Source organism: Ammodytes marinus (assembly GCF_949987685.1).
Source record: "Ammodytes marinus genome assembly, chromosome: 5".
NCBI lineage: Eukaryota > Metazoa > Chordata > Actinopteri > Uranoscopiformes > Ammodytidae > Ammodytes > Ammodytes marinus.
The window spans coordinates 33,808,571-33,824,938 of NC_137234.1; the positions used below are offsets into that span (position 1 = coordinate 33,808,571).

At 41.0% G+C, this 16,368-nt stretch overlaps 1 protein-coding gene across 4 annotated transcripts in view; it reads right to left on the reverse strand.

The window, feature by feature from the left end:
* Window positions 1-16,368, reverse strand: part of LOC307250839 (A-kinase anchoring protein 13) — a 201,779-nt gene that overhangs the window by 45,599 nt on the left and 139,812 nt on the right. For 3 of the 4 annotated variants that reach the window (XM_080028071.1, XM_080028072.1, XM_080028070.1), the window contains exons 13-20: window positions 15,490-15,593; window positions 13,126-13,312; window positions 10,016-10,166; window positions 9,285-9,344; window positions 6,531-6,590; window positions 4,445-4,613; window positions 3,897-4,005; window positions 1,836-1,878 (exon numbers count right to left, since the gene is read on the reverse strand). In XM_080028071.1, coding sequence (XP_079884197.1) covers window positions 1,836-1,878; window positions 3,897-4,005; window positions 4,445-4,613; window positions 6,531-6,590; window positions 9,285-9,344; window positions 10,016-10,166; window positions 13,126-13,312; window positions 15,490-15,593 — 883 coding nt within the window. The remainder of the gene's footprint in view (window positions 1-1,835; window positions 1,879-3,896; window positions 4,006-4,444; window positions 4,614-6,530; window positions 6,591-9,284; window positions 9,345-10,015; window positions 10,167-13,125; window positions 13,313-15,489; window positions 15,594-16,368) is intronic. The other variant, XM_080028073.1, reaches the window with a different exon arrangement.

The window sequence follows — 16,368 nt, forward strand, 5'->3', positions numbered from 1 at the left end:
CGCCAGCTCTCAGCTCGTGTACGCAAGTTTGTAAACAGCATGGCCTCGCAGTGCAGGCTGTGCCGGGTAGCCGATGACTTTGTTGGACAATTATTAGAAGGTAATACAAATGCAGTGTTTGCTCAGACCGAAATAAAGATATTAATCACTTAAAATTGTGCAGCTTATGGTGTGAAACTGAGTAGGAGAGCTGATTCAATAGTGCGCACACCGGCCACTTAGGAGCGCTGCATGGGACTGTGTAAGGGCAGTTATCTTCGACTTGGAGCAGCTGGGGGGACACTGAGGCACGGGGGCTGCATTCATTCAAAATGTTAGCCTAAGTATTAAATATGTAGTAGGCCTACACTGCTCTTTATGATAAAAAATACACGGCACAACATTCAACTTAACATTTTATTTATTTGACGCACTTTTTAGATGTTAGTTCCTCTTTTAATGTGTCATTGATCGCTTAAGCGAGCGATTTATTTCCACCGTTAACCGGCACGTTTTTCCGATCTGCTAGTGGAGCAGCTCAGCAGGACAGTGGGCGCTCTCACAGCTGATCGTTGCCGGGTCGGCGTGTGCAGCTGACGGCCGGGCTGACCACTCGTGCCAAGCGCATGCTGTCATACAGTAAAATGCAAAATGTGTAATTTTTAGTTTTTAAACCCCTTTTGAGTAGTGCTATCTAAAAGGGCCAATACATTCTAATCATTCAAATCTCTGCAGACGTGTATTTCTTTTATGGGGACCATTATCGGACAGTTGGTGCGTCTTTTTCTCCTCTACCACTTATATTATGCCCGCACCTCCAGTTGGTTGCATTTCAGAACAGCAACACGCTTTTTTTAGTGGCGATTTTTGAGTCAGACCACTTTTTCTTCATCTATGTAAAGAAATGGCGACATATAATTGTATATGCTGTTTTATAGCATTTGAGCGCTGGAGATCGTTTGTTGTCAACATCAACGCTGTTGACCGCAGGAGTTATTTCCTTCCTAACTGCTGCCTTCTGTCGTTCTTTGATGCCGCTTGTAATGCTCCGAAATGAAACTCTTTTATTTTCTTCTTTCGCTGTTATTTTGTCAATTTCTACTTCAGAGAAGTTCCTCTTCTGTGCCGTGATGCGCATATCCATGTCGTAAAACCTCTGGACGAGGCCTCTAAACTGAGAAAATATAGGGGCGTGATACGATTGTTTTCAGCCACCGCATTTATCAATAATGGCCTGGCGTACGCTGAGATTGGCGAGATACGACTGTTTGATAAATCCCACGCGATACCTGGCGTAGGAAGGTATTTGCGCCAGAATCTGCACCAGTTTCCACGCAAGTTTGATAAATGAGGGCCAATGAGACTAACCTGGTTAAATAAAGGACAAATAAAAATTCATCACATTGAATAATGCCTATGGAAGCTCATTATACAAGGGACACACTTATGTTAGCTTGACCATTTGAAAATAGAACATATGTAATTGTTAACTTTACTGAAGAGGTGTGGGCTAAGAGAAATATGTCACTTCACATAGCACTCTCATTTGTATCTCAGTAATGCAGCATTGTAACATACATATGTTTACATTTTGATTTCAAATAATGACAATACAGTTACTGACCAGATGGAAAGATGTTCAAAAATCTAATAAAAAAAACTAATGGTTCTGAAAAGCATTACAGCTTGCATTAGTAGATGCTTTTTTAAGTTATTGTCTAGAGCTGTAAGAGTTTTGTTTATTTCTGGAACATCATTTAAAAAGACTGTGAAACAATAACTGTGCGTCTTAAGACACAATCAAACACACTATATATACAGTATATATATTTAGTTTTATCAGTTTCCATTCTTACCTGTAATCCAGTGAGCCGGAGTTGCTGGAGAATGAGCTCACCCCTACAGTAAGCAAAGAGGACAAACACACACCATGTGAGCAGGTTGTATCCCCAAACTGTTTATACAATACCTGCAAAATTCACTAATTGGAAATCTAATAAAGCAAAAAGGCAGTTAAAGTGTAGAAAGAAAGAGCAGATATAGAAGTAAAATGCTAACACAGAGTTGACACACAAAGGGGAAAGATATGTGAGCTTGAGTTTATTACCAGTAATCCAAAAAGTAAAGTAGATCTGCTTTGCAAGACCACACAACCTTTCAATGCAGCAATGCTTCTGGTGCAATGCAGCTGCATGCAGCAGGGAGAGGAACCACCAAGCATCTAATTTAAATAAGGCCTGTTTAATGGAGTAGACTTAGTATTGCAGTATGTAGCTCCACTCCCTTGGTACCCTTTGGGTCAGCTTGGTAGCCCAACAAAAGGGTGACAAATAAGTACGGCCCGGTACGCATATTTTTTGTCACCCTTCCCATCTTTTGACAGTGGAAAGCAAATAACTACATGCCGTACCTTACCAGACTGAACTGTACCACCAGGTGGAAACAAGGCTCTAGTGGCAACTGGTTTATGTACCGCTATAGTTATTTTGAAGGTTTGTTTTGTGTATCCAGTCTGGGTGCTGAGCCACTGTAGTATTTACATGTCACCTTGATGAACACACACCATCCGCTCACCTCCACTCAAAGTCTCAGTGAGATAGTAGTATGTTTACATGATGCTAGAGAAGATCCATGTATTGTGTTAGTCTAATTGAAATCTTATAGCCTCAACCTTCTCAAAGTCAAGCTAATATAACGCTTTTGGCAGCCAAACTACTCCTGCAGGTATACGGTCAATTGAATCATAACTGGCCTTAGGCACTCCGGAATTTAACTCTGAAAGCTGAATAGCATTCAATGCTAACAGGAAAACAACAACCAAGGAAAGGAAGAAAGCCATGTGCACGTATTAAATGTATAGAGCTGTTATCCATATCACATCTAGATATGGTACCAGTCTGCTGCTTACTGCATGTAAACCTACTGAGTAGAATCCTTCCAACGTAATGTCAGGTTTAGGGATGGTTGACATAAGTTTTAAGAGGGACATTTTAGTGAACAAATATATCATCCGTAAAATATTTTTAGGGGCAGGGCACTCGTGACAGGGCTGCTCAAGAACCCCTCATCTACGGACAACGCCCACACAAACAGCTGCTGTTAGTAGATTTCCCTTCTGTTGATATGCATTTGATTTGTGCAGCGCTGGGAGGACGACACATTTTAGTGAGCACTTGTAGTAGTTTATTGTTGGTGGTGGGGTGGGGGGGGGCAGTGTTACAGAGGACACATCACGCTGACAGAGGGACCACAGGGCCATACTTACTCCCTGCCCCCAGCTCCTCCTCATCACTGGAGGAAGAGCCAATAGCAAAGAAGAAGGAGCGTCTATGTTTGGGCAAGAGGAGCGGGGAGATACTGAGGGAGAAGCTGATTCGCCGCTTGGACCGAGGATATCTGCTCACTAAAGGGGTGTGTGGATGGGGCGCAGCGGGAGAAGTGAAAACAACAAGTCTTATTTCACAGGTTCAATAGTACATGGTAGGTCTGGGCCATTTGACCTCCAATCATTATCAGCATTATTTAAACATTTTACAATTGTATCAATCAATTTGTTGGCTCATAGTTGACTGACAAGGTTTGTACTGTAAATATGCCCACCAATAAAGCTGGGATATGTATATAATGAAATAGTACATACTGTATCTTATCTTTGTGATTTTAAAACAACATAATGAAGAAATGCAAAAATGTCAATGAATGAATAACTGCTGATTAAGATTTTAAAAAAGAGGTGCTTGGACAGACCCTCAAATCAAAATAATGGACATGTGAAAGTTTGAGAGGATTTAAGGGTCTGAATGTCGGTTTCGATACATTTTTTGATGAATTGCCCTATTAAATGGACTTTTCAAACTTTGAACAAAGAATAAAGGAAAGGGATGACAAACCGAAAGAAAACAGAGAAAAAAACTCACCATCTAAATCACGGTGACTGATGGCAACCATGGAGATGGATTTGGTGAGGGTTTGGTGAGAGAACATGGAAGGACAGCTGATAGTCCCTGACAGTACCTGATGACATGACTACAATACACAACACACCAAGGGGAAAATAATATGGAGAATATGAGCAACAGGGTTATGGAAATTACTGAAAAACAAAAAAAACACACACACACACACACACACACACACACACACACACACACACACACACACACACACACACACACACACACACACACACACAGTTCAACTTTACTCTCTTGATATTGACCCATGGCCTTTTTTCCATAATTTATTTATTCATTTATATGAATATTATATTCCGTTTGGATCAAGTCTGTTCTGCAAAAAATGCCCATTCCTTCTACATACTCAACCTTTAATCTTTATACAGTCAATATGAGCAGGAAGCTACAGATACTGAAGATGTATGAGCATCAACATGGTGTGAATGAACACACACACACACACACACACACACACACACACACACACACACACACACACACACAGTTACCTGGCTGTTGGTGGTGCTTGCGTCCCCTTCCTGCTCCTCTTCAGTGAGGGACAGTAGTGAGCCTCTGTCCTGGTTGTCCAGTCTGAGGGCCCTGGCTCCAGGCTTGTCCCTCTGTCCCTCACACTGAGCCTGACACACTCCCTTCTCCTCCAGACGCTCCAGACTGTAGCTGAAGAAAACACATAGAAAGGTGATGGAGCCTCTGGACTGTTTTAAGGGTCACCTTTACATACAAGCTGTCATGTAAAGGATTACGCCCCTTTGTGCTGTGTGTTTGTATTGTCATTTTTGTTTATTATCAATTATCTTGTTCAGATGTATTTGCGCTGAATATGTGTTTTAAGCACTTTGTAACTGCGTGTTACCAGTGCTATATAATAAAGTTTTACGTATTTTCTTACTTACTTACATGACTGACTCTATCTACATATGTGAGCTGTGTGTTTTAAGGTAAGTTACATCGGTCTGTCTGTCTGAGCTGATAGATAGGTTGTGTTGCCACGGTGATGTGGAGTCTTAAACTGTTCTAGCTTTGCAAAGCACTTCTTTCTGTTCAGCTAAATATCCCCATAGAACTGCACTGTGTTTATTATCGCCACCAGTTAAATGTTGGTTTGCTTCTGCTCGTTTAACTCTCCAGCGTGCATGCTGTAGTCGTGCGCGGTGCGGTACGGTCACGCGTGCAAAGCCGCAGACACAGAGCAGCTGATAGAGAAACCTTGGAGACACATGCTTTTTACAGCAAATCGCGGCCTTTCGCGCAGTTATGACCATGCACAAGCACACATTGCGCTTGCTAGTACATTAATTGTGCAGCACAAAAAAAAAAAAAGTTAAATTATTTTTTAAATTTTTTTTGGGTGGTTGGTAGTCATCAAGGCGGTAGGCTGGCATTGCTAATGCGGCCGCCTTAAGGTACGAACACACTGCAATCGCAGGTTCCGCGCCGTGTGGTCATATTGGGTCATATTGTGTCCGCCGCCCGACCAGAGTAGCCTTCTCCTACTCTGGGGCTCTGGGGATATGCTGTGCTGATGGTGCTTTACCCAAGCTAACTGGTGCTAACTTGGTTCATAAAGCAAAACTAATAGCTGTACACAGCAGGCAACAGACACAGAGGCTATTCACAGAACTTATGAGAGCAAACTGTGACTATTATGTTTTCATCCATCTTAATTTCCTCTGTCAGTCGTCCCGAAGCGAGTGACGTCGGGAGGAGCTCAACGCTGATTGGCTATCGCGGCGCGGCCGGTGTCAAAAAGTTCAATACTTTCAACTTCTGCGGCGGCCGCGCCGCCCTAGCCGCGCTGCACCCTGGTCGCGCGCGCCCTGGTCGCGCGTGCCCTGGTCGCGCGGCGCCACGCGAGCGAAATACATTGACTTTCTATGTAAACTCGCCGCGCGGCAGTGTGCAGTGTGTTCGCACCTTAAGCCATACAGCGCTGGGGGAACACTGGATGCAGCAGTTTAGGGCTGACATCGTGCTAACTGTATAGACTCAAAGTGTAGCATACTAAAGCACTAAAACATGTGTCAAATGTTTTCAAACTTGTCTATAGTTGTTCAGACACAACAATCAAAAAATATTGATCATGGAAATTTTACTTTGAAAGGCAAAAAACTGTTTTTTAGCTTAAATGTGCTTATATCTTATTCCTTGTGTCTCCCTTCTTTACAGGATGAGTCAAATGGATGGCTCTTCTTAAATATATGGTCACATTTCCAATTTCTTCCACGGTTTTCTAGAAACAAGGGGTGGCACAACTTCCCCACTGGCACAACTCAGGCCACTCTCCCCAATGTTAGAAAAATGAAAGATTTTAACTCTGGCTTTATCCAACATCTAGATTATTGGTTTTTAAAGCGATGCAAAAATGTCCACATATAATTAGTTAGATATTGTCAAATTTGCATATTTATTCAAACATTTCTGAAACAGTTATTGTTCTCATGTCAACGGGCAAAGTTTTGTACAGTAGAGTTAGAAATGATACCCTATTCACCCGCAGTGTCTCGCCTTAAATTAAGAGATTTTTATTTTTGGAATGACCAATCGAAGCCAAATGAATTGACCTGTACTGATTACCTTCTGCCGTCTATTGTCTCCTGCTTAGGCTGACTCAGGTTGGATGGACACCAGCTCATACTGAAGGGATGAAGGGTGGATGATGAGAAAACATGGAAGAGCGAGAGAGAGAGAGAGAGAGAGAGAGAGAGAGAGAGAGAGAGAGATGGTTTTAGAGTCTTTAAATGGAGAATGAGACAGTAGATGGATGCATGATGACGGTGTTATAGTGACGCAGGGTGTGTTTAAGCTTGCCTTGGTTTAAGCTTTTAAATAATGTTATCAAAAGACTTGGAAAATGAGTCAGCTTCATTCCTACCGCCTCCATTGTTGAAATTAAATCTGAGTGTGTGTGTGTGTGTGTGTGTGTGTGTGTGTGTGTGTGTGTGTGTGTGTGTGTGGTGCATGTCTTTGATATGTGCTACATTCAAGTCCGCTCTTGGCAACCTTTCTACAAAAAAAAAGCACAATTGGAGTAAAATTATGAAAAAAGGACTTAAAAGTACTTTACATTTTTTTTTATCATTTCTACAGTCTTTTAGTCTTTTAAACAGTGTTTCCATCATGTGTCTGATGAACTGCTCTGGGGCCGTGTTCACAAAACATTTGATCTTAGCACTAAGAGTACTCCTAAGGAGCACTAAAAGTTCTTAGTAAGGAGTAATTTCTTAAAACCTATTCACAAAGCTGATAAGACCAACTTTTACTAAGGAATGGGAGGGACTCATAAGCTAAAACTAGAGGGTGGGGTTGACCCTGTATAGTGGACCTGTGGAACGGAGGAGATGGTCCTTAAAAAGTTAGGACTCCTAACTTTTTAAGATAAGTTTAATTCACAAAGCATTTTAGCGCTAAAACTAGCTCCTAAATCTATGAAAAGCTAAGAGTCCTCGAGAGGACTCCTAAGTCACTAAGAGTAAATCACAGACAACCATTTGATGGTGTTTTGGAGAGATTTAATGCTAGTGAGCTTTACAAAAGGTACCTTAATAGCTGTAAGGGTTTAATGATCTTAGTAAAGCTATGTTTAGAAAGTAAGTCACTAAGATTTACTCTTAGTGACTTAGGAGTCCTCTCAGGCACTGATCATCAGTGCCTGACATGAGACATTTATTGAGTTGAGAGCTGGATTACTGTCTGTGTTGTGTGAAGAGGCCTGGGGCCGTATTCACAAAACATTTTATCTTAGCGCTAAGAGTACTCCTAAGGAGCACTAAAAGTTCTTAGTAAGGAGTAATTTCTTAAAACCTATTCACAAAGCTGATAAGACCAACTTTTACTAAGGAATGGGAGGGACTCCTAAGCTAAGACTAGAGGGCGTGGTTGACCCTGTTGCTATGGATGACGTCATGTTCATACCTTCTATGCCCACAGTGATTGGCTGAGAGGGAATGAGTCCCTAAGAGTGAATTTATGATAGAAACACTGTGGGAGATATCCATATCGTGTCGCTGTATTAAAGTAAAGAGTTTTTATATACAATTAATGACAAGTGACACTGATTTAACATGAAACCAAGATACTGCAGGGTTTCCCACACCTTCGTTCACAATTAGCCTACAATAGCGCCACATAGGCCTATTCATTTTAAATATTACAATGATTTGAATCGGAAAAAATATCCTCATTGAACAGCTGCACGCCATGCACTCTCACTGTATTTCTCTCAATGGCGGACTATGCAGCAATAGTCAGACAGCGACAAACCAGGAAATTCACAATTTAGAAACAACAGCCGGCGAAATCGTAAATTGCATGCGGAAGGAAAAAGGCGAGACACAGTAGCGGACCTGTGGAACGGAGGAGATGCTGCGAAGCGCCACATATGGGCCTACTCTAGTAGGAAATTAAACCCAAACGTGACACCAACAGTAACTTTCAGTGCATCATAAACCCAAAGCAACTGCAGGAAAAGGAACTTAATAAATATTTTTTTATATACATATGATATATATAAATGTGTCTATACTTTCTAAATATAGCTTTACTAAGATCAATAAACCCTTACAGCTATTAAAGGTACCTTTTACAAAGCTCACTATCATTAAATATCTCCAAAACACCATCAAATGGTTGTCTGTGATTTACTCTTAGTGACTTAGGAGTCCTCTCGAGGACTCTTAGCTTTTCATAGATTTAGGAGCTAGTTTTAGAGCTAAAAGGCTTTGTGAATTACACTTATCTTAAAAAGTTAGGAGTCCTAAAATTAGGAGTGAAACGCCCCTTATTTTTGAGAGTTACTCCTAAATCAGCATGTTAGGACCTACTCTTAGCCTTAAAATGTTTTGTGAATACGGCCCCTGGACAGTGACTCACTGACATATTGCTGTCTGCTGTTGACACACAATACACAGCATGTGGGTGTGTAGAGAAACAGACCCTGGGTTCCAAGCCCCATACTTTCTGCTATTTAGTACGGTAGAAAAAGATTTAGGATGCTCTACTACAACTGGTCGAGATGTTTTAGTGTTGAAAATAGCATGCTATCTGGGTTTTTCTGACACACAATCCAGTGTGCACCGGAAGTGCTGCCTCCGTATGAAAACAAACGGGGATGAGACGGATATATAAGCAAGAGGCAAGATCAAGGCGCAATGTTATGATGAAATAAATAAATGAAATCATGTCCCAATTGTGTGCCTACTGCATGCTAACTAGATTATTTCTTTGATCAGCTGTAGTATGTAGAATAGAAAAAAATAAAGAGTATGCGTTTTGGAATGCAGGGAGAGTACTGCGTGGCTACAGCAGCATGTGATGGATTGATAGGCCTACCTTCTCCTGTGGAGGGGGGGCTTGGCTGTCCTGGCCTCTCCTGATTGGCTCTTCAACGAGCTTAAACAAGACACAGATAGACTGTTAGTGAAAGATAGATGGATGGATGGACCAAAGAATAGAAGAGAGGTCAACTTGGACCGCTTGTATTAGATTCTCATCACTAATCTGACCAGGTAACGTTGGTGTGGTATCAGTCAGTGTGTTTACATGCAGACTCATAATCGGGTAAATACACGAATAAGACTTCAACAGGACTTGTAAAATGCATGTAAACACCTTTATCTGATCTACTTCACACACAAATCGGCACATTAACGGACAAGCGAAGCCGGATAAGAACACCTAGATAACTCGTTCATAGTCGGCATTCTATCTGCATGTAAACAGGATCGCATATCGCACATCGGAGTTTGCGTCCTGCGCTTGCTCGGAATCCGTGTCGGGGAGACGACGTAATAAATAGTAGTGTTGTTGCCGGAAGGGAACCGGACGTGGCTCTATAACCACTTGTTGAAATGGCTACAGCGCCACCTAGCATAGCGGAGTCAGCCGTGCTCTGGCCATTTATCCGATTCTCTGAAAGGCCATGTATACTCAGACAAGTGACACGGTCCGTTCGAGTGGCAAGTTCAGTATATGTCTTAATCCAATCTAGTTGTCCCATGGAATGGGATGTTGGTATGTATGTTCTGTGAGGACTCTGTCACATGTCAGTGTAAAGCCCTGACCTGCGCTCTGGGGCCTCTGGGGCTGCGTTGTCCCTGCCCGGCTCCCAGCTGTGACGACGGAACGGGGACAAGGAGCGGATGGAAGCTCGTAACACAGCAGAGCACACTGGCTTCTCTGACAGCTGGTCCTTCCTCTCTTCCTCTTCTCCTCCTAGGACAACACACACACACACACACACACACACACACACACACACACACACACACACACACACACACACACACACACACACACACACACACACACACACACACACACACACACACACACACACACACACACACACACACACACACACACACACACACCAAACTGTTAGAAAATGGGACTCATTAAACAACATTACCTTTGCTATCATTTGTTTTCTACACCTGTGCCTTATTTTGATAGTGAACACAGGAGACATGATAGGATGTAATCTAATTCGCTTTGACATACATAACTGTCCCTTTGTAGGTAAGCTGAATGCAGAGGAATAATGGTAGAGTTAAAGACACCAAATGTGACTTCTGTATAGATTCAGCCTAATGTTATATTAGCAGTAGATTTCAATATAGAATTTGGTGTTCTTTGCTTGACATTTTTTTCTCATTGTAGGAAAACGCAGGTGTATCTAAAAAATTTGAATATCGTGAAAAAATAAATACATCTGGAGACCCACCAAACTGACAAAGAAGTAGCAAACGTTTTGACATTATTCTAATATTTTGAATTGCTGTATTTTCAGGAGGCGAAAGTCGTTATCAGCTAAATTAAACAAAAAATGGCCTTACAGGGCTGTACGCTTATTTTTTAAAGTCGTAGCACTGGTGCTAGCAAGCAAAAAAATTCAGTAGCACAAAAATAAATTTGGTAGCACACAAAGTATGATCGAAAATTTGCATGACCCAAACCCTTGCATTTCGCTCTACTTACCTTTGAGCATGTCATCTTGGTTTTATTTGAGATTCTCAATGAATATCCTAGTGTGTGCAGTAATAATTATAGAAGAATGAATAGGGGTGCACTGATTGGAATTTAGACAAAAGAGTCTAACCTGCCAATGGCAATTTGTTTGCTGATTCAGAATTATTTCCCCCAATAGAACTATAAAAATAATGTCTATATCTATATATTTTTTAAATAAAAATATAATTATTATAGTAGGCTAATAATAACAAACATTTTTAGAACATTTCATTCTTTTAATGAAAACCAAACTTTAAAACATTGAACATAATAGCCTATTAAATAAATTAGTAAACATATTTATACAATTTAGGCCAAGTTAAATAGGTTGTGTCAAACTTTGTTTAAATAGACTACTGTTGACTGCTCTCTGCAGCTGAAGCAGTTGATTTTCTTGCTAGCGCACTGCAGGGCTGTGAAGCGCTAACTTCCTGTTCTTACCTGCTTCAAAATAAAAGTCAACTCGCATTTGGCTAGTAACAGGCTTTTATTGTGAAGGGGCACAGGAAATGTTCCGTTTCCACACGCGCTAACTTAACTGCGTTAAGAGCCGTGTCCTTCCGGTTTTTACCGTTGGTGAAGTTAGACGCTATAATCGCCGAGCACAGATCCCGAGCACACATCTTTCACCAGCCAAAGTGGAGGGTAGACTTAATAACTTACTCGCCTAAGACTACATTCACCCGCATTTGGCGAGTGTTAATGTAGAGCCCTCTAAGCAGTGTTGTGCATCACTCCTCTGTGTTTCAAAGACAGCCTCTCCTCATTAGCACTCGTGCGAGAGGAATTGTATTCATCATCGCACATGATCAATTTCAGTGGCAAATGCGATCAAAACTGTCGCACTGTACAGCCCTGCCTTACATATTTCACTTTGTGTGTAATGAATCTAGACTATATTAATAATAAGTTTCACATTTTTAATAAAATTACAGAAAAAAAAGAACTTTTCCATGATATTCTAATAGCACATTTGAGATGTACCTGTATGTGTCCCAGATGCAACATGATAGAGTATACACTACAGATATTTAAAATAATACAGTATATAAAAGCATGTATAATACATGTACATTAGGGCTGTCAAAATGAACGCGTTAACGCAGGGTGATTAATTTCTGGAATTATCGGCGTTAATTTTTTTAACGCATTTGCAGAATGATCCTCCCCGTACATCCCACCAGCTCTGTACTACGGTCACTCTCACGTTGTGGCTGACCCAGGATCAGTAGCTGCGCGCAGCCAAACATAGCAGCACGTTAGCCCGTGCCGTGTTTTAAACCGCTAACGGCCACGTCTGTGTCACGGCATAGATAGTATATAAAATCAACTGTCGCGGGTGGCAGTTGATGTCGAAGCAACAGGAGGAGAAACATTGTCCGCTCTGTTCAGAGCCCGCGAAGACACAAACGTCTGCAGTTTTCAGAGGTGTGTGTGATCAGACATCAACATAACGTCGGCTTCCTGGCACACATGAACAGTCCCCTAGGACGTGGTCGCGCGTACAAACGCACGCGCACACACACACACACACACACACACACACACACACACACACACACACACACACACACACACACACACACACACACACACACACACACACACACACACACACACACACACACACACACACACACACACACACACACACACACACACACACACACACACACCGCGGACTGTAATCAAGTTGTATTCAATAATGCACAACCTATAGATTCACCAAATAAATGCCATTCTATAGCCTATATTTGCCCAAAGACATAGTAAAGAGACAGACCAATTTAATTATGGTTTGGTAGGTAGGCCTATATATTTTAGTTTGATTTAAATTTATTTTCAGTATTAAAACCATCATTTGGATTTTCAATTAAAAACATACTAATTTTAAATGTACATATCCACCTTCTGTCATTCATCTTTCCGTTCATACAACAATATACAGAGAAAATTCGAATTTTTCGGGCCTATTTCGAATGGTAAAATTAATCGTGATTAATCCACAGAATCCTGTGATTAATCTGATTAAACATTTTAATCGTTTGACAGCCCTAATTTACATACATAGTAAAACTAAATAAATAAAAGTGGAAAAGTTTAGTACATGTTAAATAAGGGAGATGCCAAATAAAAATGTTGCTGTGAATTGTGCTTATACCTCTGTCCTCTGTCTCTGACTTCCAGGCCAGTCTTGCGCTCTGAGGGGCCACGGCGTGTGGTGTGCCCGCTGACACAGCTCCCTCACTGGGCCTGAAGGCTCCATGTGTGTGGGCTTCATCTGTGGAGGACCTGGAGGAGTGAGTCCCTCTGTCCCTGTGTCGAGACCTGGGGGGAGGGTCTTCAGGCTGGAGAGGAAACGAAGACAATCAATGAATAGAAGGCTATACTGTAGTTTAAGAATAGACACAACAGGTGAATAGGGTAAAAATGTCTAACTTAAAGAAATCATCTTGAATCTTTGCCTGTTGCTTTCTAACATTAAAACTATTATTTTTTGTATTAGTATTTTCAGAAATGTTTGAATAAATATGCAACTTTGGCAATATGTAATGATATGTCCATTAGCATCTTTTTAGAAAACATAAATCTAGATGTTTGATAAAGCCAGAGTTAACATCTTAATTTAATTGTGACAACATATCATCATTCAGTTTTTTTCTGAACAGATTTTGCTTTTCCATTTTATAAATAAAAAGAAGTACTATGTACAGGTATACATTTTTCGGCATAGTTTCAGTAATAAAATGTATCATAAATCAGACAATTAACAACATATGAACAAATCCTTTTGTAATAACCTTTGGAATAGTGATAAGGATGATTATGGAAAGTTGAGTTGAAATATACAGACTCTAACAGAAGAGGTTTAGTCAAATGAACACCTAAATGTACATTTTAGACCTTTGATTTATACTAGTATGAAAGAAAACATGTTATGGAAGAAAGAAACACTTTTTGCGTGCAGTGTCTTGCCTTTAAAAGAAAAGTTCTTCTCAATGAAACGGAAGAAAAACATTCTGTGAGTGTGCAAACAAACAACCATGACGTCATTGTGAAACACACCCTAATGCTCGTATTACTATACTAACGAGGACTTCCTAACCAATCAAAATACATAGTACAAATGTACTCCAAGTTTCACGATGCACCGAAGCCTAACTATACTAGCCCTGTAAAGGCATTCCTCTGCTCTTCTATCCCTGTGAGGACTTTTTAATGTTCGGAGGACAAACACTCCCACTCTATTGTCGGCCAAATCCCAATTATTTGTTTCGAGGGTTGACAAAGTTCTTGAGGAAACGGCTGTGTATTTAAGCCAAACCACATGTGGTCATTATGAGAGAGCTGAGTGGAAAAGGGGCTTCTTCCAGAACAAGTGAGTCACCCTGAGCTGCACTGGTGATCACTGTGTGTAATAGCACATTACACTGTGCAGCACAGTATCAATATGAATGCAACTACCGATCCTTGATCTAGTATAAGGGCTATACGGTCTTTATGTGGACTCATTGGTGCCACACATCGTCCTTATTATGAAGAGTTTATGAGCTGGGGGGTCTTCATCGCACGACCCGGGCTCGAATTCGCCCCGGGTTGTTCTCTGCATGCCATTATCCTCTCTGCCCTATTGTCTCTCCAACACTGTTTAATAAAGCAAAAAAATGCCCAAAAATAATCTTAATTTAGTTTTAGCTTTTTGCCTCACTCTCAGGCCCATGAAAAGGGCGACGGAAACCAACCCTGCAAACTTTAAACATCACTCATTACTCTTGTGTGCTTGTTGGGACTTATTTATTTACTTATTTATGTTGGCTGTTATGCCATTTCAAAACCAAATACAAACGTGACAGCACTTCCTGGTTTCTTTCCAGTATGTATTTGATTCTATAATGACATAAGTGTAAAAGTAATATAGAGCGCAACATAACGGGTACAATGAACTTTTAAAAATAATAATAATAAAATAAAAAGTGAATGAGCTAGAGTGCATGCAGTTGTGTGGAACAGGCTAAGTCAGCTGCTTTTCCTTTGGTTCCTGCCAAGCTGCACAGGGGAAAGTCTTTCCCAGTCCGTTGCATAACATTGGTTCCACCAGAGCTTTTCCCACCAGGTTTAATTATAGAAGGGCAAAGGTAGGACCCAGCAGCAGCCACTTGGTTATTTCTGACCCTGACATGGGCTATATGTCCATTCTAAATCTGACACCAGTGTTTATGTACAACACCACCGAAGATAATGAGCTGGTGGAAATATGAATGCAAAGGGCTCCACTAGGGACAAACACAGACTGTGTGTGTGTGTGTGTGTGTGTGTGTGTGTGTGTGTGTGTGTGTGTGTGTGTGTGTGTGTGTACTTTTCCATCTATTTCTGTGAGAGCCAATTTGAGTTTTAGACCTTAAGACCTTATGTCAATGAATGTCCTCAGAAAGACATATGTACAAGAACGTGTGTATGTGTGTGTGTGTGTGTGTGTTCGTGCATATGTGTGTGTGTGTGTGTGTGTTTTATAGGGGTTCCGTACCTTTTTAAAGACACTGTCATCCACCTTAGCACATACTTTGGGACTGTCTTTGTCTGCGTCCAGCACACACACCGACAAACACTCCGCTCTGTCTGGATGGACGTCTGGAAAGAAAGAGAGAGAGGAGGAGGAGGAGGAGGGGAACACACCCATGGGTCAGTGATGAAGGAGGAATTTTTTCTCTCTCTCTCTCTCTCTGGTGAAAAATACAACATTCTGTCGGTTCAGTAGCGATGTGTTTGTGTTGCCATGGCTGTGCGATATAGTGGCATATTGCACTGCTAGTTGCAATCCACAGAGACAGGAAGTTGACCTCATATCAGCTAGACCACAGAGCAGCAGTGTGAGTCAGTCAGCTAGGCTACTGCACAGAATCACATCTGTTTCACCTCACCGCTGACGTAACACAGTATAGCTTGTGTGACAGCCACATACACAAAAAAGACAGTACACACAAATACAATTTCTATTGAAAATGCAAAAGGTTGTTAAATAATGTGTGCTAAAAGGACAGTAAAGTCGGTGACAGATTTAAGACAAACACAAGTTTTTTTTCAAGCACTGGTAATTTTTGAGATTTTTGTCTATTTTGCTTCCGTAACATGTCTTCATTCATACCAGTGTAAATCAAAGGTCAACATGTACATTGAGGTGTTTATTTGACTAAACTTTGTCTGTCTGCGCCTTTATATTTCTCCTAAATTATCTCAACATTCGTTTTTTTTCAATACTCTGAAGCAACAATCTAAACTTCTAAAGCACTTATTTTTTTTGGGATTTCTTTATTTAGAAGGGACAGCACACATTAATAAACATGAGCACCAAAGTTCAACATGTAAATGTGCCACATTTTCACCTGTAGTCCTTGGCAGGTTGATC